Here is a 23,915-nt window from a genome sequence, read left to right as displayed (position 1 = left end):
AGCTAATGATGACTAATTGAATGCTGATTGTGTGCGCGTGTGTGAGAGGGAGACAGTGTGTGTGTGTGTGCGTGTGTCTGAAGGGGCTATTGTCAGCTGTTTGAAATAGACCTTCTCCCACATCCACACCACAGCTGGTGACCCAAACCAAGGTCACACATGACAGACAAACACACACACACACACACACACACACACACGCTCACACATGGGAGACACTCGCACATAGACACACGCACACACACACAGGCTGCAGATGTATCTCGGTCATGCTGAGCTCTAAGGTCGGGTTTCCTCCAGAACAATGCGAGGCCTGTGTGGAGCTGCACTGGAATTTAGACATACAGACATGAACATGCATGCGTGCACGCACACACACACACACACACACACACACACACACACACACACGCACACACGCACACAAAAGAAAGAGACAAGTTTGGGGCAAGTCACAAATGTCTTTCTCTGTCATTTTCCACTGTGCACACACACACACACACACACACATGCAGCCTCCACTTGTTGGTTAAAAAGGTTCTTTATTCCCCAGTAGGTCACAGAAAACTAGCTCCACTGACATGTAAATTTGGGGTTTACAGGGTTGTACAGTGCTGCCGTTTTAGTAGAAGATGCACCAAACATCTTTCTTATGTTGCTTTAGATCATTATGGAAGAGTCACATATTCAGCGTGATATTGGGATGATATTGAGAGTTGGATGGGATCTCAAACAATCATCATGCGCCAATGCAAAAACTCCTTTCCTGGTCTTTCAGATGGTTTTATTATATAAAATCAAATTGATGTTCAGTGCAATTAACTGTGCTCCACTGTTGCTCAATACATGTAAACAGATCTCTTTACCAGCTCATGTTGTTATTTTAAGTACATTTATGATTGGATCATTCGTTTAAACAACATAATTTTGTGAAATTACAACAAAACATGATCATATACAATGCCACTGAAAGTTGATAACAATGATTCAAATTACTGCCCAGGCCAAAGGGAGAACATTTCCTTATTTAGTAATCTCTGTCAATGCATACATTACAGCTCTCATTTGTCATTGCTGTCAAATTATGGTTTACTACACATCCTTGATATCTTATTCACCTTGTTTTGTCTCCCCAGGTCGGTGGCTGTGCTAACAGAGTGCATGAGGAACAAGGCGTTGGCCAAGTTTTTCCGCGAGCGCCAGGAATCTCTGAGTCACTCCTTGCCCCTAGGCTCCTACCTGCTCAAGCCAGTGCAGAGGATCCTCAAGTACCATCTACTGCTGCATGTACGTCTGTCTGTTGTCTCTTTCGCTTAACGCACACTTACACACACGCACAAACAATTATTCTTCACCCAAAGAAATGCAAGCGCAGGCAACAACTTGCAAGTGCACAGCACATACACTCTCAATGGCACACAAACAAAAAAAAGGAATTTTTTATTGTTATTTTCTTAATCTATACCACTGCAAATGAATGTGTATGATTAAATAGCAGCATTTCTGACTCAGTTCCCAGTGACAATCTCCATTGGAGAAGGCAAATGTTTAAACATATGGCGCCCAGTATGCATGTTCCCGTGCCTGTAAATTCATAGCTTTCACCACAGTGTATGTAGGAATGTGTGTTTATTTGCAGAAACACACATGGGTGTATGTAAACATGTATCCCTTTGCATGTGAACATGCTTGCATCAAGTTTGTCTGGCTATGTGCAAGTGCTAACCTCCAACGGTTTGTGGTTGCTGCCTCTCTACATGTGCTGTGCAGGAGATAGCCAACCACATGGAGAAGGACACGGAGACCTACGAGGTTGTGCAGGAGGCCATAGACACCATGCAGAGAGTGGCTTGGCACATCAATGACATGAAGAGGAAACACGAGCACGCCGTTAGGTTGCAGGTACGACGAATGAACACACACAAAATAAGAATGATTGTGCAAAAATGTCAGTCTATTTAGGACTGTCAGTGTCCCACTTGCTCAAAACCTCTCCTGAATCCATTAAATTGTTCCAAGTGTGTGAACTCCTCCATGATGTATCCTGCACATTTTCCATGTCTCTCATCATTCCTACAACTAAAACAGACACGGCCTGTTTCAAGTCTTTTTCGAGGAGCCAATTCTTTTATTGTTCTGCGGAACAGTTATGTGAGCTCTAGGTTCGAATCAGCCAGGGCTCTGATCCTCTCCACGTCTTACACAAGTCTCTGCATTTTCCACTGGGCTAATGATGGCCTTGCATAAGGAGGACACATAAAAGGGATGCTTGTTTCTTTTATCAGCTGGGAGCCAGAATGTTCAGATGAATGCAGCAATGCGTGTTGAAGTGTTCACAGTCTGGAGGAAGGATTGGGGCAGATAGAAATTTTCAAGTGTTTTTTAAATTTTCCTTATGTCTTGTGTCTTTTTACCCTTTTTATTTTTCCTTGACCTTTTTGTTTCACTGTCTAGACTCTCTCCCTCTATTTAGTATTATAAAACATCTCTCTCCTCCTCCTTCACACTTTCTTTAAACAATATACACCCTCTCTTTTTCATTTATTTTCTGCATATGGCTTTTTTCAGTATTTTATTTTAGTCTTTCTTAAACCAGGCCTATTGTTGCATTTATTTTTCTCACAAGATATTTTTGTGATTGCACAATCTTTAAACTTATTCAACTTTGCTCACTCTCTGTATTTTCTGTGCTCGCTGCAGGAAATCCAGAGCCTGCTGACCAACTGGAAGGGCCCCGATCTGATTGGCTATGGAGAGCTGGTTCTTGAAGGAACATTTCGTCTGCAGCGAGCCAAGAATGAAAGGACCCTCTTCCTGTTTGACAAACTTCTGCTCATCACCAAGAAACGAGAAGAAACCTACACATACAAGGCTCACATCCTGGTCGGTCATGCTACTCTAAGACACTAGACGACAACCGTTTTCTGCTCTGTAACAGTATTTTTAACGCGACTTCCTACCTGTCCCTTGCAGTGCTGTAACCTGATGCTGGTGGAAGTTATTCCTAAAGAGCCCCTGAGTTTCAGTGTGTTCCACTACAAGAATCCCAAACTACAGCACACAGTCCAGGTACATTGCAATAACAAAAGCCCAAGACATTGTGAATGCAATTACATGTTTGGTTTAAACCGTGCAGCTACCAGCAGAGTTGAGCAAGAGAGCAATCAGAAAGTGTGACGGTTATTTGCAGGTGTCTGATTGTTTTGTAGAGCATCAGCTCACCTCACCGAGTTGCTCAGACACGTTGAGTGTTAGGAGGTTAATGCCGGTCATTGTTGTTACCTAAACACTGTGTTTTGGACAAGCACTGAAAGAGAAAAGATAATCTGTATGATGTAAGAAAGCCACGTTCCAAATTTTTTTAGGGTTTAGCCCAACCTTCTCAACTGACTTTTAAAATGCATGTCTGATATTATCTTTGTTGTGATGTTTCGTGCTCTGCCCGCAGGCCAAATCCCAGCAAGACAAGCGCATGTGGATCTTACACCTCAAGAGACTCATACTTGAAAACCACCCTGCCAAAATCCCTGCCAAGGTAAGAACAGCTTGTCTCCTGACGGCTCCCTCCCTGTTCACTTATGGTGTGTACACAGACTTTTAGTGGGATGTGTTGGAAATGTCACTCCCTCTCACCCACTTCCTTTCTTCTTCATCATCCTCTTCTTCTTCTTCTTCTTCTTCTTCTTCTTCTTCTTCTTCTTCTTCTTCTTCTTCTTCTTCTTCTTCCTCTTCTCCTTCTTCTTCTTCATCTTTCCTTGCCTTACCTTTTTCCTCTTACTTTCCTTTCATGTGCTCTGATTTCTTCTTATTATTATTTTCTGTCTCTTCATCTGTTTTTTGCTCTCGGGGTGGGTGGTGGGGGGGGGGATGAGGTGAAGGTCATTGAGAAAGTTCACTGTGATTACATAAAGAGGCTGCTTGTGAAATGCCATACTTGTTCACAACAGCTGAGTCAAGACTATGGTGTGGCGCCACCTAGTGTCAAATCTTATGTTCACCCTTTATCGAACCTGCTGAACTAATTTTTCTCACTTATTTTATTACTCTAATTCTAGGCCAAGCAAGCCATTTTGGAGATGGATGCAATGCGTAAGTGCCAATGTACCTGACATTTGTGTTGGAAAATAAATATAACAATAATCTGATATAATCATATTCTACAATATATTTTAATGTTTCTTCTTTGTTGTGTAACATCTCTCCCCTCATTTCTACAGATCATCCCGGGTTTCATTACAGCCCTGATGGTGACAAGAAGGATTCCCCTCAAACGAAGGAGGGCCCTACCCCTCGTAGAGGACGCAGGAAAGGTGAGAAATATAGAAGTGACTGAATTTAAAAAATAACACACTTTGCATGACTGAACATTAAGAAAACATAATTTATTTATTTGTCTTCTCAGAACCTCTATCCAAGTTATTGAAGACTGCCAAGCAGAATGCTGCCAACACTGATGGTGAAAAGGTGAGTGATGACCAGAGATGATGAACAGTTTAAAGAATACATTCTTAATTTTTCAAATCTGTCTTAAAACAATATTCAGGTACTCCAATAAACATTTTTCTTGGTGTAATCATTCCTCCTGTTCACACTGGCCATTAACAGATCCATTCCTAATGTGCTTACAATGTAAGTGATTATTTAAGTTTATCTGAAGGTAATATGAAGCTTCAGCTGTCCAAGTTAGTCAAATCAAGTAGATATCTTTCACCGTAGGTCTTTTTTAATATCAAATTCCCTCTTTTTGTAACAATCCTTCCACTGCAGCTCAACAGGGAAAGCATTGTCTGGGAAAACACAAAGAAATCATTTTATAATTAAAAAAAACTTGGAAAATATCTACTTGATTTGACTAACTCAGACTGCTGAAGCCTCATATTAACATCATATAAATTTTTAAATAAATTATTTCTTATATCAAGGACTGTAGATTTTGTCCTCCATCACTTCCATTTGAAGCACATATAAAGTGGATCTTTAAATGGCTAGTATTAGCAGGACGAATGAACTGAGCAAGCAAAACCTCTTTCAGTGTTCATATGGGCACCTGACTGTTGTTTTAATATTGACTTGAAAAATTGTGGATCCTTTAAAGTTGAGGAGCAAGAGAATACACAAAACACACCAACACACAGAAGTTAACCTTTTAACTTGAAAACTTGCCCCCCTCCAGCGAACAAGCCTGGGTGCCACCCTGCTCTCTCCAGTGTCCCAGCTGGCTCTGGGCACAATTGGTCGCAGCCGCAGCCTCATCAACCAATCACAGGAGTCTCTGGACCCTGGTGATCATTATGACCACAGTGACAGAGAGGAAGGGGAGGAGCCACATCAGCAAGATGCTGATGATGAAGATGACAGTGGTCTGGTAGGTTTAAGCTGACTAAAAGACTTCATTAATTAAACTAAACTAATTAAATGTTAATTGACATTCATTCATTCATGTTTTGCAGTGTTGATTCCACATTCATTTTTTGTCTTGTTTATAAATTTTGTAACTCTGCATTCAGGGAGGTGGAAAGAGGCTGCGAGTTCCTGGCAAAAGCAGTAGGAAGAGGCTGAATCCACAGGCATCTGTCGATAGTATAGAACAGTGGAAAACCTTCAACATGAGTCCTTCAGACCTACAGGTATGGTTTTGATTCAAAGCTGCAGAGTGGTAACTGAGAAATTAATTGTGATACAACAAGTAATTTCTGCTGTCCTTCCCCTCAGAGAGCCAGAGAATCCCTCGTGAGAGAAGGAAGTCACCATCCGCCACTCCTCAGGACACCTAACGTGACAGAGGAACCTCCAGACTCTCCTGTTCCCTCCGTAATAGTGACAGAAAGTGACCATTCTGTGAGAAACATTTGGGCAGACCACCGGGCTCGCAGGGCCATGTTCCCCACCAGACAGCGAACCATGCAGCCTGATGATGAGGACGAGGACATCTACCAGATGTTTGTTCCCACAGAGCCAAGCGGACCAGAACCAGAGACTCCCACAGAGAGGTCAGAGGCCACCTTGTCGCCCAGGACAGCTCGGCCTTGTAGCTGGCACGTTGAACAAGTTCCCACTGTGCAGGTTGACCCTCCACCCAGTGAGAACAGAGTTTTGCGGAGGGCGAGCAGTGCAGGGGAGAAGGCTACAGAGGCTCGACAGAGTCCTGACGATGACCAGTCCGGTCACAGCAACCTGGAAGTGATTCACACTGAATCATCCAGCAATGACATATCTGGATCCTCATCAGCCGAGCAGCTGACAATAGACGATATTGAAAATGTATATGACAACATCAGCTATGAGGACCTGAAGAGCATGGGCCTTATTAGAAGAGACCCGGAGGAATGCCAGTCACGGAACGAGACTTTTACACTTGCACAGGGTTCCCAGGGCCAGGCAGCAAGGGCGTCAAATGCTCCAGAGGTTCCAAGGGTTACTGAGCCTATCATCGAACCAGGCAGTTCCTCTGAGAGCAATCGGTCCTCCACACAGGAAGGGAAGCCATTTGGGACATGTGAGCTCAAGATAGTGGAGGAGAACATCTATGACACCATCTGTTTTAGGGAGCCCCCATCAAAGGAGCTCAAAGGCATGAATGAAGGCAATAAACTTAAACAAGACAGAGACAGTCTGCTGGCCTCAGAACAAGACCTGACTGGAAGCATCGGAGGGTTTGTATCCGAGGAGAGCCTCCGCTTCGGAGAGGATGAAGGACCATCCTCCCATCATGCTCTGTGTTCTTCAGAACCAGATTATTCCTCCTCATCTGCTTCAGAGACCTTCTCCCAACGCTCACAGAAAGGGGATAAGATGTCAGAGCAGGTCGACGAGATCTGGAACGACTTGGAAAACTACATCAAGAACAATGAAAAGAAAGCTGACCGACTGCCTGCTGCCTTCCCAGTTAGTGGCAGTGAGTCTCCCAAGAAGACCACCTCAGTCAAAAACAGTTCTACAAAGAGTGCCCCTGTCATTAGTCCCCAAGCAGCCAGCCCTACAGCTAAGAGTCCCCCAGCACATCAGCCGAAACCCCCGCCTGTAAGCTCAACACCATCATTCACCATCCCAGTCATCAACCTCCCTGACCTCCAAAGCGAAGGCACCACTGAAGAAGAAAGCCACAGTCCTTCTCCTACTTCACGCCCGCTGCCGGTCACCCCAGAACCCCTCCCAGGCACAGTGAAGAGCATTCGTAACAGACTGGCTCGCCTCAGCAGCGGCAGCTTCCGCCTAGAGGATGACGACCTGGTGGAACTTCCTCCAAAAAAAAACCCTCAGAAGGAGAATCCCATCAAGGATATCCACAGTTTGTTTCCAGGAGAGTTGGCAGGTCTGGACTCACCGCTGGCCTCTTCCTCCCTCCTGTTGGGTGAGTCCGTGGACTTCCCCTTGGAACTGATGGACAAAAACAAGAGCCGGGTGTTCCTGATGGCACGGCAATATAGCCAGAAGATTAAGAAAGCCAACCAGCTACTGCGCATGAGGAGCATGGACCCTGGAGATTCTTGTACTCGGGCAAGAGCTGAGAAGAAGCAGAAAGACCTGGCAGCCATCTTAGAGGAAAAGAAACAAGGGGGAGCTGCCATAGGTAAGGAAAAACTTTTAGATCTAGTTTCTAAGTCTAGTATTATTGACTAGCCAATACCCAAACCGCTTAATAAGGTCACTATCAGTGCTAATACCAATCCGTAGACATGACAGTACATTGCTATATTTGGTCTCGCTTCATGTTTTTAAGACTAAGTTGGGACGGTTTTTACATTTAAGAATAAGACACTCACACCTTCTTATCATCCTCTGTATTCCCTCTACAGGTGCAAGGATAGCAGAGTACTCCCAACTCTATGACCAGATAATGTTTAAAGATTCTCCCGGTCTAGCTGGTCAGACCTCCGCCACCCCGCATCACAGCCATCCAGGGCTTCCTTCCTCTCCGTCCATGCCTGAGACCTCCCTGGAGGAGGACTGGCTCCACTCCACCTACAGCAACGGAGAGCTCTCCAGCTTGATCTCCTCATCCAGTGAGGTGGGGGGCGCTCGAGCATCTTCCACCCCTCAGCGCAGGCTCACCTCTGCCTGCTCCACGCCCTCTCTCAAGAACCTCCCTCCCTCTCCAACCACTCCACCATCCCAGAGATGGAGCTCGTCCATGTCGTCACCAAGCGAGAAAGAGGAGCATGTGTACAGTTCCATTAAGAGACATCCTTCCTTTAATGCTCCGTCTTTGCCCGTTTCAAAGTCTTCCCCATCCAGTCAGTTTCAGTCAGTCGGCTCTCTGGGCAGCCCGCAGCAGGAGAAGAACAACCAGGCTGGACTCAGATGTAACGGACCCGCTGTGGATCGATCCACAGACAGACTCCATGGCCCCAGTCTGGGCCGGGTTGGTCGGCAGAGCAGCCTCCCAGAGAGGTCTACCCAGGGACAGTCAGACCTCACCTTACATGACGGCCAGCATGTGGTGGTCCTGAACCGGGCTTCTGCACTGAGCATACTCTCCGCCACCCAGAACTACCTGGCCAACTTTAAGGACAACGGGGAAGATGACGATGACTATGTAGAGATCCGCTCAGAGGACGAAAGTGAACAGGAGCAGGACAGGTTGGCGCAGCGAAGTGGCAGCTCGGCAGCCCTTTCCCATCAGAACCGGGGTCTTGTCCATTCCCAGAGTTTGCCGTGCACACCGGTGCATTCCTGCGAGCGGCTGAGGTCTCTGGAGCGTGACAACCTGGAGAAGTACCTGTGGAGTGAGCCACGGGAGAGCCAATCCACCATCGTCCAGTCTCTGAGGGATAAGTTTCAGTGTCTGAGCTCTAGTAGCTTTGCCTGAGTCTATATGCCAACTGAAAGCCAAATATATAACCTACAGCATATTGCAACAAAAGGGACACTGCTGCTTTGCCTTGGATGCCCTTCATCTACTCCAACATCGTAGACCACAAATAAAAATAAATATTACATCAATGTAACACATCTTAGATCAAAAACCATTGTCTTTGATTGCAAGCATATGTATAACAACATATGTGAATACTTATATTTTCTGTTACAGGGCTTCAAAGCAAAACACATAAAAAGTTACTATTAATTGTCAAAATGCCACATCAAATCCTGCATGTGAGCTGCCTTAGCACTTCCAGGTTCAAACAGTTTTCTTGTGTATGTTTCAAAGAGTGATTATCTGGTGCAGGGGGAGTTACAAAGAAATCAAAGTACAAATGTTCTCAGTTGTTTATAAAGGCATTCAGTATGACTGAATGGGTTTTAATGCTTTGCTTTACTTGCCAGCCGTATAGAGATCATTTGAGTCATGTGAATTGATTCTGCAGGCACTACAAAGGACTTGTGCCAATAACTGTCAAGATAAAGATAGTCCAGAATATATGCTACCAATTATAAGAAATAGAACCTTTTCCGTGCACAACATCTCAAACCGAAGTACAAGCGTCAAAGATCTGAAGATCTTTAGAGGATCTTGACTTCCCATGTCAAGCTCTGTCTTGTAATTTGCTGGTAAGGTTATTTTAACTGCATTTTCAGCACTACAGTAGTTAATTTTAACCTGTATAGGAGAGGTGAACAGATTGGTGGCTAGTGTTTTTTAATTGTGCTTACACTATCAAACACTTGGAACAAGCGGCTTTACAAATTTGCAGTCTAGATTTGCTACTCAGGATAGATTGTCACTTTTAACAGCTTTTTAGCAATACATTTAATGAAAAAGGATGCAACTGTAAAGAAAACATGTTGGCTATTACAAGATCCAATAGGTTAAGTATAACTAGACTTAGACCCGTAAGTCTGTTTGAAGTTATTGTATTTCACTCTACCAACTTTGACATCAATAGGGTATTGTGCTTTAAAATCAAAAGAAGATGCTGATATTTTAGATCATCTATAAGAAAACTGTAGGAGTTCATATTTATTTTGAATCTGTGCGCAAGTCTGAAATGTTTTTACATATTATGGTCTGGGGCATCCATCGTGTAGAGCGAAATATGTATCTCCACAAGTGGATGATTTTTTTTTTGTAAATTTTACTCATTTTAATCTGTTTTAAAGAGGGACCACGAAGGAGAGCATTAAGGAGAGTTAGTTAAAAGACTACAGTACTGTATTTGGTGTACATTTGGTGTTTTTTTGTTTTGTTTTGTTTTTTTACTCAAATGGATAATCAGCTGTTTGTTTACTTTAAGTTATGGGACACTCCCAGCTGTCACACTACTGAAATCCACAGTCACAGAAAGATGTTGAAAATCACAGCCAACTAATTGTCAGTCACATCAATAAGTTTCATACAGCACAATTGTTTTTTTTTTTTTGTTTTTTTTTTGTTCCCTTGAAGCAGCCCCAGTATTCACTACGCACACTTGTTGAAACATTTTTTAAAGTCACTTAATGTGTCGTATTTATTTGAAAGCATCCCTAATGATATCGCCCCGTTATCTCTATTCCTTCATGCCACAGACAGGTTGTAAATGAAAGTTAGTTATTTATTAAAAGATGGTTTTATTCTGATTCAGGTGCGCTCACAAAATTTAAATCAAATACTGTGAATATTTTCAGAAAATGGTAGTTTTTCTATCACGCACTGCTTAATGCAAGTTCCAAATCACAATAGCCACATGAAAAGTTGAAAAGCACAATATCATGGTCTACTGTTCATATCAGGAAATATGCATCAAAAAAAAGTTAGGAATATGAAGTATGTTTTTTTTTTTCATCGTACATTTGTGTCCTCTATTTCACTGGTGGGGATTATCAGTCTTCATTGACTCTTTTTTGCACTTTTCTGTCTTTTTTTAAACGTTTTATTTGTAAACACTTTGTAAAGATGTACATTTTAGGAAAGTTATTCTTGTATGCCATAGGTATGCTTTATAATGCTTTAATGTTTAAGTTAAGTGTACTGTATTTTTTTAACGGCCTAGTTGTCATTGCTCAACAAAATGTACTGGAGGTAATAAATTCAAATTAAACTCGTCTTTGTGTTTTTGTGTTTATCATTGGATAAAGAAGTCCCCACATTTATGAATCAAGTATAAACAATTCATCACCCTTTAAAGGAGAATTGTGTTGAGTCTTGTATAAGCATAGCAGCCTAAAAATATAACAAAATCTGAGGTCATCATTGTAAACTTAAAAGGCTGAAAGCAATGTTTATCTGCTGTGGTTGAAAGTTTCAAGCTTGTTTCACCTCTGACCACACCCAGTATCACTGATAGCTGTGGTTTGCTTTCTTGCACCTGTAACCTCACCTGACAGTGATGTCACAGGATCCTGAGAGTACACTTGTACGTCACAGCAGTAAGGTAAGAAGTTAAATCACTGGAGGTCGGCAAAAACAAGATTTTCAGGGTGTGTTAAGTCAGTCTTGAACACTGAATCACTGATGGTCACTGAGGTACAAGAAATAATTTACTTCTTTTACAGAATGTAGATATTTGTTACATGTCACAGGATATCAGTTTTCATTATCATGTAGGGAAATGTTTAGAGATGATCACTCACTCTGAGGTTTAATCATCAAACCAGACAACATCCCAGGACTCAGTGCCTCCCTGCTAGGTTGCTGTGCCATGCAGCTCTCTCCTGTTCTCCACTCACTCCTCTGCAGATCTTACAAAATTATTAGTCTTCCAACCCCCAACCTCTTTGATCTCAATAAGAGAACCATTACTTACATGACACACACCCTCTTAACCCCATTTTTCACACTACTCCCATCTAGTTGGAGGTAAAGGATACAAATGGAAAAAGGCACATTTCAGTAGTTTTCAGTACTACAATTCAGTACTGCTACCATAGCAGTACTGAATTGAGGATCCCACTAATCACATACTTTATATGTATGTAGTGATTTGTTGTTTTATGAGTGTATGTACCGTACAAATCTATGTTCTGGAGACATGCATAATGCAGACTCAAACACTCAAAATCAAAAAAATGCCCAAAGAAAGCCAAAATGAGAGGCAGTATGCCCTCAGTAAATAAGGAGTGTAGCCCTACTGATGGACTTTTGAGGTTGTTACTATATATTATATTCGAGAGTTATAAAAACCTGATAATAACACATCTGCTAATATCACTTTTTTAAAAATAAAAACATTAACAACATAAACAAACAGTTTTGATAAAGATCCCTTAAATTTGTTTGTTAGGAAATAAGCGTGACCAAGATTTGTACTGTGCAGGATATTCTACAGCTACAGAAAAAAGTAATTGCCAGTGCTCTTTGGTAGAAAATCCAAGGAAAAACTAAAATCACCATATATTATAGCATCACTTTGTACTGTGCAAATCCTCCAAAAAGGCAAACAAAGGAAAATGCTACTCAGTACAAGGAGAAGAAATAAGAGGAGAAAAAATGGGGGGAAATGTATGAAAGGAAAAAAAGGAATATCTGTATACTCCATTATGTGAAAATAAAAACATCACTACTGTATTCTTCTAGATAGTTTCATTGCAGGTGTAGCTCTGTGCACTGTGAAGCACATTTTTTCCTGTAAATTAAGGTATGGTCAAACTATCGTCGACTACTCTCTTATGATTTCCAAAATTCAGACAAATCTTGACATCATTATGGGCAAATTCTTTATTATAAGATGAGATGCATAAAAAAAGCCTACCTCAAGAGTGTTCCTGACAGATTTTCACATGTATCTCTCCTCTGTTAAAAACTCAGAAAACAGAAACAGAAAACAGTTCATTTTTCATTTTTGGCAGCTTCAAACCACACCTCTGGTCTTTCTTTTTTGTTTGTTTTCTTTTTGTGTTTTGTTTTATCTCTACTGATTATCTTATCTTGTCACTTCTATTTCTATTCAGGATACAAGAATTAATTATATAAGGATTTATATTATATCAGTTTCCTGATTTTATTTGTCATGTTTGTGTAATGTTCTTTAATGACTGTATTATATATTTGAAATTAATTTTTTTTAAAGCACTGTGAGATTTTTTTTTTTTAGCACTTTTTCATTTTCATTTTTCATTTTCAGAATGAAATACAAATAAAATGTATATTATTTGTATTTTAAAAACTGTCGTCACGGGACATGAACAGCAGAGGACGCACTGGCAGCCCGTCTCCTTGACAACATCTCAAGAACCAAGAAGAGCGAGGAGCGTTTAGTTCAGAGGAATTATGGGAAATGTAGTTTTTAATGAAGCAACGTCAAAAAACGTCATTTTCTGATTTCGATAAGGGAGCTGGTTGACTTGAGCCCTTTTACAACCTTACAGTTTATGTCAGTTTTATAATTAAAACCCTTCATACTTTGATTCCCGCGCTGTAACTTCTCGAACCTTCTGGTCAATACCCGGTTACCCAGAGTGCATTGCGCCACTTCCTTTCTTCTCGGTCTTGTGGTGGTCCAAAATGTCGCTACTTGATGGTCCGTTAAATGTGCTCGGCCAGAGAACAACTGGCGAATCTGTTCGCACTCAAAATGGTGAGTGGTTGTGCTGTATTTGCTTGGCGTTTCAGATGCGCTTCACTTCTTTTCTCTGCTTCTCAAATAGTCGGCAAGAAATCTTAGTCATTTGCTGCATGTACCACACGTGCGGCTTATGCTAATGCTAGCGACGGTTCATGTTAACTTTAAAGCCTCTACTCCGCCTCTGGCGTATTTTTTGCAAAGCACAGTCAGGCCTGCTATATCTACACAATTGCCACTTAACGCAAACAGCATTTATTAGGACTTCTTACTCCCATTTCAGTACCTTCCACTCGCACTGCCATGAATGGACGGCTATGCTAATGGGATAGAAAAAACACTGTCATGGTCTGAAGGTGTGGCTATGGCTCTGTATACCCCACTGAATAAAATGACAGAATAGAGCAATATCAAACGTGTTTTTTGGAATTTAAGTGAGACATGTCTGTACAAATTGTGTATAAATGTAGAGTGAAGCTTATTCAGTTGTAAGTTAGTAGCATCTGTCTCCTTTTCGTTGCAGTCATGGCCGCAGCATCCATCGCCAACATTGTCAAGAGCTCCCTGGGACCTGTTGGCCTCGACAAGATGCTGGTGGACGACATTGGGGTCTGTGTCACATTCAGTAATATCTCTATCTCTTATATAAGTCTGCGTAAATGATAATTAATGGTTAGGACGAGGTGCTCATCATTTCTTTCTCTCACTGTCGTCTTGACAGGACGTGACCATCACCAACGATGGAGCAACCATCCTGAAGCTGCTGGAAGTGGAGCACCCAGCTGCCAAGGTCCTGTGTGAACTGGCTGACCTGCAGGACAAGGAGGTCGGAGATGGGACCACGTCTGTGGTGAGTGAGGCCAACAGCTGCAGACGTAGAGCATCATAAACCCGCAGGGAGAATTGAATGTGTTCGTCAATTTATTCAGGCTTTTCTGTCCTTGAACATAACACCAAGTTGTAGCAAGTGAATTGTAATATCCTGTTTTAGTACCATGCATCTGCCTTTTATTACGGGTGTGTGGCTATGCTAACAGGAGAGAGAACTGTCCTTCAATGTCTGAAGAGGCTGAGCAGCCTTATCTCTGCCGCCTCTAATGAAATGATGGTACACTGCCAAGTCCATAACTTTTTTTTTTTTCATTGTTGGTGTAACAAAGCATCCTAAGCTGCTATATGGGCCCAGTTCACACTGTGTTCTATTCTTCTAGGTAATTCTTGCCGCAGAGCTGCTCAAGAGTGCAGATGAGCTGGTGAAGCAGAAGATTCACCCCACATCAGTCATCAGTGGATATCGTCTGGCTTGCAAGTAAGATGCTAACATTGAAAATAAATCTTAAAGCTTTGCTACATTTTAACTGTAAAGTTGCATATTTTCTGATGAACAAACTTGTTTTGTCTTCTTACAGGGAGGCAGTGCGTTACATTAATGAGAATCTCACTATCGGGACAGATGACCTGGGCAGAGAGTGCTTAATCAATGCAGCCAAGACCTCCATGTCCTCCAAAATCATTGGAGTGTATCCTTTCTAACTCTATGAGGCTATGAAGAGTTTGCAGTTAGTGGGCACAATTTGTATTCAATGGTGTTTACGTTTCTTGTATGTGAGAGGAACAGTTCTGTGCTGCCTTTATCTGCCTTGACCCCTGAGCCCTCAGTGATGCAGATTTCTTTGCAAACATGGTGGTGGATGCTGCCTTGGCTGTGAAGTTTGTGGATGGCAAGGGTGTGGCCAAATATCCCATCAACTCTGTCAATGTGCTGAAAGCCCATGGCCGCAGCCAGAAAGAGAGTTTCTTGGTTAATGGATATGCATTGAACTGCACAGTTGGCTCACAAGGTATGTTGGTTATGAAGCCTGGAATTCCTGTACCAAGTTTTTGTTATCTCAAATGCAGCTGTTTACATTCCCATTTATTTTTGCTGCTATGTCTTGCCTGATGGCGTACGCAGTGATACGCGTGGGAGACAGTAAACTGGCTTTGGAAGGAATGTAGTCACAGTAGTTTGTACACTGTGGCACCTCTTTTCTGGCCAGACAGTAGAATATCGCCCTGAAATTAAATGACATAAGTTTTAGTCCATTTTGTCATGCTTGTTGAAGTTGTATGGTATAGTTGATTTTAAATTGATTATTGAATTTAAGTATTTCCCATGTTGAACAAGCTGTTCTTTCTGTCCACAGGCATGGTAAAGAGAGTTGTCAACGCCAAGATTGCTTGCCTGGACTTCAGCCTGCAGAAGACTAAGATGAAGATGGGAGTCCAAGTCATTATCAACGACCCAGAGAAGCTTGACCAGATCAGACAAAGGTTGATTATGGAATATTTTTTTATCTTCTGCTGTCTTACAAACATGCGCTCAAGAATCATCCCATTTAAATTTGCTGTGACACTGAATCAATAGTTTACACAGTGATACGCGTGGGAGAAAACATAAGCAGCCCCGAGTCAAGGCAGCAGCTTCTCTCTGAGCTGCTGGTCCACTATTGTGGGCTGGACAATTTTTTATTTTGCGCAAGATCATGCAACTGTAGTTTGCTTACAGCATTCAGCTAAATTATATATTTTTTAACACCACACAAAACTTTGTATAGTTCATCATATCACATAGTACTGTCTGCCTGTAGTTTCTTTTTTTGCTGAACCATACAAATCAATATTGACTTGTTAAATTGGACGTCTACACAGATGCCATTAAGATAATGCTTTATATTTCTGTACTGTCTATTATGTAATCCTAAATATCACTGAACTAACTGAAACAAAATGTAACTTTGCTGTTCTAGGGAATCTGATATCACCAAGGAGAGGATCCAGAAGATTCTGGCATCAGGTGCCAATGTCATCCTGACCACCGGTGGCATTGATGACATGTGTCTGAAGTACTTTGTGGATGTTGGAGCCATGGCAGTGAGGAGAGTTCTTAAGAGGGACCTCAAACGCATCGCCAAGGCAACAGGCGGTAAGAAGGAAGCATGTTGTAGTTTGTGCTGATGGACTTTTAAGTTACAGACATTTTTACTGTTTTGGTTGAGCCGTAATATTCACCAGTTGAAACTAGTGTCAGTTTTTGACTTTAGTTGTATTTGTCTATTTTCAGCCACCCTCTGCCCTTCTCTGACCAATTTGGAGGGAGAGGAGACATTTGAGGCCACTATGCTCGGCCAGGCTGAAGAAATTGTGCAGGAACGCATCTGTGACGATGAACTCATCCTTGTCAAGAAGTAAGAACCACGACTATATATAGAAATGTTTTATACTTACTGACTTATTAACTGTAGCTCTGGCAGCAGTTTTTGATAAACTGGTACAATGAACAATAACATGAAACTGTGCTGTTTTCTGTATTCTCATTCTCTACTATTATCCTCACAGTACCAAAGCACGCACATCAGCCTCCATCATCTTGCGCGGGGCCAACGACTTCATGTGTGACGAGATGGAGCGCTCGCTGCACGATGCTCTCTGTGTGGTGAAGAGGGTGCTGGAGTCCAAGTCTGTGGTGCCAGGAGGCGGCGCTGTTGAGGCAGCACTGTCAATCTATCTGGAGAACTATGCTACTAGCATGGTAAGCCTGAAGAAATGTGGATTAAAAAAAAAAAAGTGGTGATTTGCAATGAGCATAGTGTTGGGTTGTAACTCATTGAATATTTTGTTTCTTCAGGGTTCCCGAGAGCAGTTGGCCATTGCTGAGTTTGCTCGGTCTCTCCTCGTCATCCCCAAAACACTGGCTGTAAACGCAGCACAGGACTCCACTGATCTGGTGGCCAAGCTTCGCGCCTTCCACAATGAGGCTCAGGTCAATCCTGAACGCAAGAATCTTAAGTGGTGAGTCTGTCACGAGACTGTAACATCTTTCTTCAATTTGTCCTGCATCTTGTGAAGTGGCACTGCGGATTTAGCTGTCTGTACTGGAATTCCTGAGAGCTAAAAGTCCAAGTCCAGATAAAGACCCTTGTTACATGCCAACCTCTTCTTTCTCCTCTGTGAAGCTAAGCATCAAGACAAAAAATCCAGGGTGTTACAGGAGAGATTTTGCGAAACAAACTTTCTGCGAGCAAGTTAAATTGTATTTGACCTCTTTTTGTGTCCTGCAGGATTGGTCTGGACTTGGTGAATGGCAAGCCCAGAGACAACCGTCAAGCTGGCGTGTACGAACCCACCATGGTTAAGACAAAGAGCCTCAAGTTTGCCACCGAGGCTGCTATCACCATCCTCCGCATTGACGACCTCATCAAACTGTTCCCAGAGCCGAAGGAGGGCGGGCAGTCATACAGGGATGCTGTGCAGTCAGGATCTCTAGAGGGTTAAAAGGCTGCGATTGGTCTTGATAAGTTCAGCGTCTGTATTTATACGTAAGGAGCTCTTCATGGCTGTTGCTCTAGTGTAGGCCGTGCACTCTGCCTGTTTACTGTTCTCCCACTCCCTTTGGACTCTCGCTTCCATAGGAACTGTAAGTGATTGTTTTGTTGTTTTTTTTTGGACACTTAATAAACCACCAATGGCTGTAAATGACCGTTGATTTGGTAATTCAAAATGGCTATATGTGGTTATTGTGCCGGCTTCAGTAAAAAAGTGAAATAAGTACTTGACTCTATGGCTTGGAGTTCTTTTATTGATATGTTCAACAGCTAGATTACAGGAAACATTTTCATAACATCTGTCTATGTACAGGAAGCACTCGGGTAAGGAAGGCTAGCATACTTAACCTCATGGCACTTAGCTGTAGTTGAAGGCTGTTGTCTGCACAATTGATCAGAGAAACAAGGTCCATCAATCAATTGGAATGTTAAAAAGGTATCAGATTTGTGTTTAGAGCAAGTTAAATCTATTGAATGACTTAAAATAAATTACACCAGTAGTTGCAAAACTATGCTCAACAGAGAAGGTAGCATGTCCTCCAGAGCCTGTCTATACTGTGAACTAATACATTTAGTATTCCACTTATATCAGTTAGAGTAGTACTGGTAACTGAACACAGCTGGTTTTACATGGAGATCGTCCACTCTTCATCGACTCTTTGTCGCTACTTAAGCACACCTAACACCAGGTTATACAAACAATTTTAAGTTACTACTGCTTAATGTTGAAGCTGTCAGTATACATTAGATTTACATATCTATAGTGACAAGACCTAAAATCCTCCGATATTAAAGTCAGTGGTTCTCAAACTTTTTCATGTCAAGGACCCCTAACAGAAACAAATTAGACCACAGACCCCAATTTCATAAGATTATGTCCCAGGGTCCGAAATCTGATAAGAGTTTTGCTTTTAGGTGTTTTATTACAGAAAGTGTATGAAACCCATGATAATAGTCATACATTCTGTCCTTGTGTCACTTATGGATGGAATTGTAGTTAAATTAATCCCCTCTTTGGGGGTCCCCAGACGTCACTCTGAGAACCATTGTATTAATTCACATTGTACACATCTAACCTGAGGAGGGTTGAATTTAAATTTAAGTTTTTCACAGTGAGAATTGAAAGCCACTGTTGGACAGGATCCAACAATCACAATAAAAACCATCACTTTTACCTCAAGTACAGTGACTGGAAGAACCCAGGTAAACATTATCGTGTATATATATATCGTACCTGTAGTGTAAACAGTGTCAGTGTCCCTTCTCCATTTAAAAACATGAGATTAAGTGCATTCTGTAAAGCAGCATCATATTATCGTCTCAAACTCTCTCCACACACATGGCGATGCCCATTCCTCCTCCGATGCAGAGGGACACCACGCCTTTACAGCCTCCGGTCCTCTGTAGTCCGTGCAACAGGGTCACCAGCACTCTGCAGCCAGACATACCGATAGGATGACCCAGAGAAATGGCGCCGCCACTCACATTCACCTGAGGAGAAAACGAAAACATGTCAGTGTAAAGACGTAAATCTGCCAGCTGCAGTTTTAAGGCACTGAACCTCATTTCTGCATTTCTTTAACCTCCTGTTGTGTGATGGTTTCTAACCTCTAAGATACTCAGCTTTTATGCTACTTTTGTGGACTAAACTTGACTCAAAATTAAAATCCATCTCCAACTGAGACATAATATTACTATTAATGCTGAGCAGTCAGACTTACCTTGTCTCCTTTCAGACCCAGCTCTTTGACCACAGCAACAGACTGAGCAGCAAACGCTTCATTGATCTCAAACAAGTCAACCTGGTCTAGCTGCCAGCCCGCTTTCTCCACCTAACAGAAGAACAAGACGTGAGAATGACACAACATTAAAAACAGGGAAACATTTTCTCAAGCATTGTTACAATTAGCTGCTGCTGACTGCTCACCGCTTTCCTGATGGCTGGTATTGGCCCAGTTCCCATGATGGATGGGTCAAGGCCAGCTTGAGCCCACGATACAATTCTGGCCATGGGTTTTACGCCGCGCCTCGCAGCCTCTGATTGGCTCATTAGGACAGTCGCTGCTGCTCCATCATTTATACCTACAGTAAAAACAGCTTTAAATATCATGCTGTACATGCTAGACATCTGAGAGAAACCTCAGTGATGTCATCTCTTTGCACGCCAAAAAATAAAGAGCACCAACTCCCAAACCTGAGGCGTTGCCAGCGGTGACGGTGCCGCTGCTGTCCTTTATGAAGCAGGGTCTGAGTTTGGACATGCTGTCCATGTTGCTGCCATGACGAGGAAACTCATCCACCTTCACCTCCACTGGACCTGAAGACGACAGAGAAATGTTACAATAAATGCACACCAAGGACAGATAACACAATTTTTCTGACATATAAGGATCAACTACATCCTTTAAAATACTCCTTGCCTTTTCTGGACGGCACCATGACGGGGACAATCTCTTGATCAAAATGTCCTGCTTTCTGCGCAGCCTCTGTTTTGTTCTGGGACTGGACAGCGAACAGGTCCTGCTCCTCTCGACTGACACCCCACTGCTTTGCCACATTCTCAGCTGAGAAAATATATTAAGATTTATTACGGCAATAACTACTGATTTAGATGTCATCATACAACATAAAAAAAACACTGGCTGCTGTACAGAAATCACAAATACATCCCAGACCTGTGATGCCCATGTGGTAGTTATGAAAGGCATCTGTCAGACCGTCAGCCACCATGGAGTCCTGCAGGGAGGCGTCACCCATCTTCACTCCTGCTCTCATTTGCAGTGTGTGAGGAGCCTGAGAGGACAAAGAGGAGACATACAGGAGCGCTTATTATGAAGCCAAGTATATTACCAGTAGCTAAAGGAACAGGCAGGTTTTCTGGTCTAACTAGAGAGAAAAGACTGTTTGCTATTTGATGTAGGTGAGAAATCCATTTTACCTTTTATTGCTCATTATAGGATGATTTAAGGGCTGCGCCATTTAGTAAAATATTCTTAAATTCTGATGATTTTTTCTGGATGAATGATCATAAAAAACCTGTGTTTCAGGAAGGGAACATTTTATGTGGCTGATTTCATCTGTAGAGCCTTGCACAGATGACAAAGTTCTTTGTTTGCGATGTAATGTAAGAAGTTTTGTTCTTGTCTTTATTTGGCAAATGTTTCACCACTGCAACTGTATTTTGGTGTAATGTAAGTCCATGTGGGACACAATAACTAACCTATGAAGGATAGATCGCTCTTTTTACCCACTGAATGTTGGAAAACATTGACATAACTATTTAATTTGTTGTGCACTGGCATCAGAACTACAGCATTTAGACCTAGGGCCAGCTTTCTGTTCTAAATAATAAATAGTAGAAAATAATGTTCAATACTAGAGTCAAACTGCTACCAAATTATGCTTTTTCTTAAATACATAACTGTGAGAACTATTAATGTTTTTCTACCTTTCTTTCTGTTAACAAAAAATCCAGAGTTCTCAAATGAACAAAAATAACCTTGTGTAAGTAAAAAACGAGTAAAATTGACATCATTTTTATATAATCAGGCACTATTCAATCAGAGAACAAGTAGTTCTCAATACACAGTAAAATGTGCCAAAGTAGGGTTTGCATCCCTATAAAAGCCCAGTAATCATAGACATGATTAAGAGAGTAATTCTAATTTGACCAGACATTCAATGCCAACTTTTGGTACTTGACAACTGCCAATACTCAATGCTACAGACACATATATCTGACAGTACCTGAAAAGTATTACTGCTCCATATTCTGCCCATTTTACAATAGGCTTTTAAATCAGATGCCCACATACTCCTTTACCCACCTGATCTATATATACGCAATTTCATATCCCTCATTTTATAACCTACCCTGCTCATACTCTCCATGCCCCCTGCCACCACCACAGTAGACTCTCCAGCCTGGATGGACTGAGCTGCCAGACACACAGCCTTCAGCCCGGAGCCACACACCATCTGGCAGCTCCAGGCCGGGACAGGGTAGGGGATACCTGCCCCAACGCTGGCCTGACGTGCCGGGTTCTGTCCGTGACCTCAAGGACAGAGAATGAAAAAAAAAAGCAAAGGCAGTGAACACCAATGAAAGAGAAGGTTAAGTGAGCAGAAATATTGAGAGAGAAATGTCATATCAGGTTGATGTTGCCTAATACAGCTGTTATGGGATCTCTGCCATGCATGAGCACACTTTTAGGATTTCCTAAGCTGTTACCTGCTGTTAGGACGTGTCCCATGATAACCTCAGAGACCTCCTCTGGCTTCACCCCAGCCCTCTTTAGAACGTCCTTGATCACCACTGAACACAGGTCATGCAGAGGTACCGTGGACAGAGCACCGTTCAAGGACCCTGAGTAAAAATGGGAAGTAGAGGGTCAACATACCATTCAGTAAACATATTTTTACCAATCATTTTACATGGAGAGGAGACTTGTGCTGCCTTTTTAGGTCAACAATGCCTAAATACTTGTATTACAGGCTGAATCAAATAAACGTCTTTTTAATGACAGTCTCTTTAATGTGGTTGTTTTGTTGGTGTTGGTTTAGTGCTGAAACAATGAGACAATTATCTGATTAGTCAATCATAAGACAATTAACTGCTTAAATGTATTTTATATCGTGGTGTCTCACATGGTATCTGTGTCATACTCTGTTCTTCAACATATTTAATTGATAAATTAGGTCATTTATTAATTTTTTAAAAATGCCAAAAAATTAGCTGCTTCCAGGTTTACCTTGTAATTTATTTGTACATTGAATACTGTTGGATTTTGAAGCATAAGTAGGACAAAACAAGCATTATGAGGACGACACTTTGGGCTTTGGAAACCATTTTCCACCTTTTACAGACTAAACCATGGATTGATTGAGGGATTATTTAAATTTTTGATTTGAAGTTCTGTAGGCCTGAAGTGACATCTTTGAATGCCTATCAGAGTAGTTTTATATAGATTGACTGATTAATCAACCAATAGTTTCTGAATTGATTCATCTAAAATGTAATACACTGATTAATTAATAGTAAAAAGTTAATTTCACACTTTTTACTTTTTAATACTGCAATAGCAAAATCCTATATTTAACTTTGTTGTGGACATTGACATGAAACAATGAAAAATTACTATATAAACACATATTAAGACTTTAAATTGGCAGGTATGATGTTGTGTTATCTGTCTCATTGAAGGATGTCCTGTTGCATTGCTGTCAAATTAAATTAAATATCACATCCAGGAGAGGACACACACACACACCCCTACGTGACAGTACGTTATAGGCAGCCAATGATTTGGAGTCCTGCGTCGTGGCACTATGACCAGTCAGCCAATCACTGCGCTCAAAACACTCCGGACACTGGGGCGAACCAATCAGCGCTCAGCAGACTCTATCGTGTCTAATTGAATGACACCAACCACTCTCCCAAATTTACCAAGACAAACATCATATTTATACAATGAAGCACAATAACTAAACAGATTGTTTATTAACAAAACAGTTAATTTAACCACAGCAACGAGCTACAATGTAGCAACAGTAGATTGGAAATGTTACAGGAGCAAAGTGTTTCCAAATAACGTGTGTGTGGTAGCTATTAAAGGATTTTACCGATTGGTGTCCGTGCGGCAGAGACGATGACAACAGGATCTGTGTTCATGTTGATAGTCGACTGGTTGGAGTCCTTTCTTCAGAGAAATGTTCCTGTGTGTCCAACCTGCACTGTGCTCTGTTGATACTATTTCCTAGGATGGCGAAGTCATGACACGCCCTACTCTGCCTCTGATTGGCTAGTGCTCCTTGCCTTCATTGGTTGGGTTGGTTAGGTTTAGGCATGAGCAGTGAGATTGGTTAGGGTTAGGGTAGAATATCAGGGTCAGCCAATCAGAGACAGACTAGGGCAGGTTATTATGTCGCCGTCCTAGGGAAATAAAAACGCGACCAGGCGATATGAAACTGTAACTGAGGAGAAGATGCACCACAGCGCCACCATGTGCTCCGGAGGAAGAGCGCTCCTTCATGAAAGATCACTTCCTGAACTGAATTAAAGCAAATGTCCCCAGGCAGCAGTCCCATTTAATATGTTACATGAAAATATATCAAATCACAGACTAATATTTAT

The 23,915-nt window shown here is 41.9% G+C and overlaps 3 protein-coding genes and 1 non-coding gene across 5 annotated transcripts in view; 3 read left to right on the top strand and 1 right to left on the bottom strand.

The window, feature by feature from the left end:
- Positions 1–10,963, top strand: part of LOC121882695 (pleckstrin homology domain-containing family G member 1) — a 76,068-nt gene extending 65,105 nt beyond the window's left edge. For both annotated transcript variants that reach the window (XM_042391109.1, XM_042391111.1), the window contains 12 exons: positions 1,137–1,287; positions 1,771–1,902; positions 2,701–2,883; positions 2,974–3,069; positions 3,449–3,535; positions 4,056–4,089; positions 4,218–4,310; positions 4,403–4,464; positions 5,174–5,365; positions 5,508–5,627; positions 5,713–7,570; positions 7,797–10,963. In XM_042391109.1, coding sequence (XP_042247043.1) covers positions 1,137–1,287; positions 1,771–1,902; positions 2,701–2,883; positions 2,974–3,069; positions 3,449–3,535; positions 4,056–4,089; positions 4,218–4,310; positions 4,403–4,464; positions 5,174–5,365; positions 5,508–5,627; positions 5,713–7,570; positions 7,797–8,809 — 4,021 coding nt within the window. In that variant the 3' untranslated portion in view covers positions 8,810–10,963. The remainder of the gene's footprint in view (positions 1–1,136; positions 1,288–1,770; positions 1,903–2,700; positions 2,884–2,973; positions 3,070–3,448; positions 3,536–4,055; positions 4,090–4,217; positions 4,311–4,402; positions 4,465–5,173; positions 5,366–5,507; positions 5,628–5,712; positions 7,571–7,796) is intronic.
- A 2,215-nt stretch (positions 10,964–13,178) lies between these two features.
- On the top strand, positions 13,179–18,013 carry tcp1 (t-complex 1). The gene is made up of 12 exons (XM_042390928.1): positions 13,179–13,433; positions 13,942–14,027; positions 14,140–14,268; positions 14,630–14,727; positions 14,828–14,938; positions 15,078–15,259; positions 15,605–15,731; positions 16,208–16,383; positions 16,522–16,645; positions 16,797–16,989; positions 17,086–17,249; positions 17,519–18,013. The coding sequence occupies exons 1-12, from the start codon at positions 13,361–13,363 to the stop codon at positions 17,730–17,732; spliced, it is 1,677 nt and encodes a 558-aa protein (XP_042246862.1). The 5' UTR covers positions 13,179–13,360; the 3' UTR covers positions 17,733–18,013.
- LOC121882964 lies at positions 13,689–13,827 on the top strand. The gene has a single exon (XR_006092193.1). It is a non-coding gene; the product is annotated as a small nucleolar RNA SNORA29 (small nucleolar RNA).
- Positions 17,891–23,568, bottom strand: acat2 (acetyl-CoA acetyltransferase 2). The gene is made up of 9 exons (XM_042390929.1): positions 23,405–23,568; positions 22,014–22,148; positions 21,656–21,837; positions 20,458–20,575; positions 20,203–20,346; positions 19,977–20,099; positions 19,710–19,864; positions 19,504–19,614; positions 17,891–19,273 (listed from the first exon to the last, which is right to left on the bottom strand). The coding sequence occupies exons 1-9, from the start codon at positions 23,451–23,453 to the stop codon at positions 19,103–19,105; spliced, it is 1,188 nt and encodes a 395-aa protein (XP_042246863.1). The 5' UTR covers positions 23,454–23,568; the 3' UTR covers positions 17,891–19,102.
- Between the last annotated feature and the right edge of the window lie 347 nt (positions 23,569–23,915).

This window comes from Thunnus maccoyii, chromosome 17 (assembly GCF_910596095.1).
Source record: "Thunnus maccoyii chromosome 17, fThuMac1.1, whole genome shotgun sequence".
In the NCBI taxonomy this organism is placed as follows: domain Eukaryota; kingdom Metazoa; phylum Chordata; class Actinopteri; order Scombriformes; family Scombridae; genus Thunnus; species Thunnus maccoyii.
The sequence above is the reverse complement of the archived record's forward strand: the minus strand, read 5'-3'. Positions and strand labels throughout refer to the sequence as shown.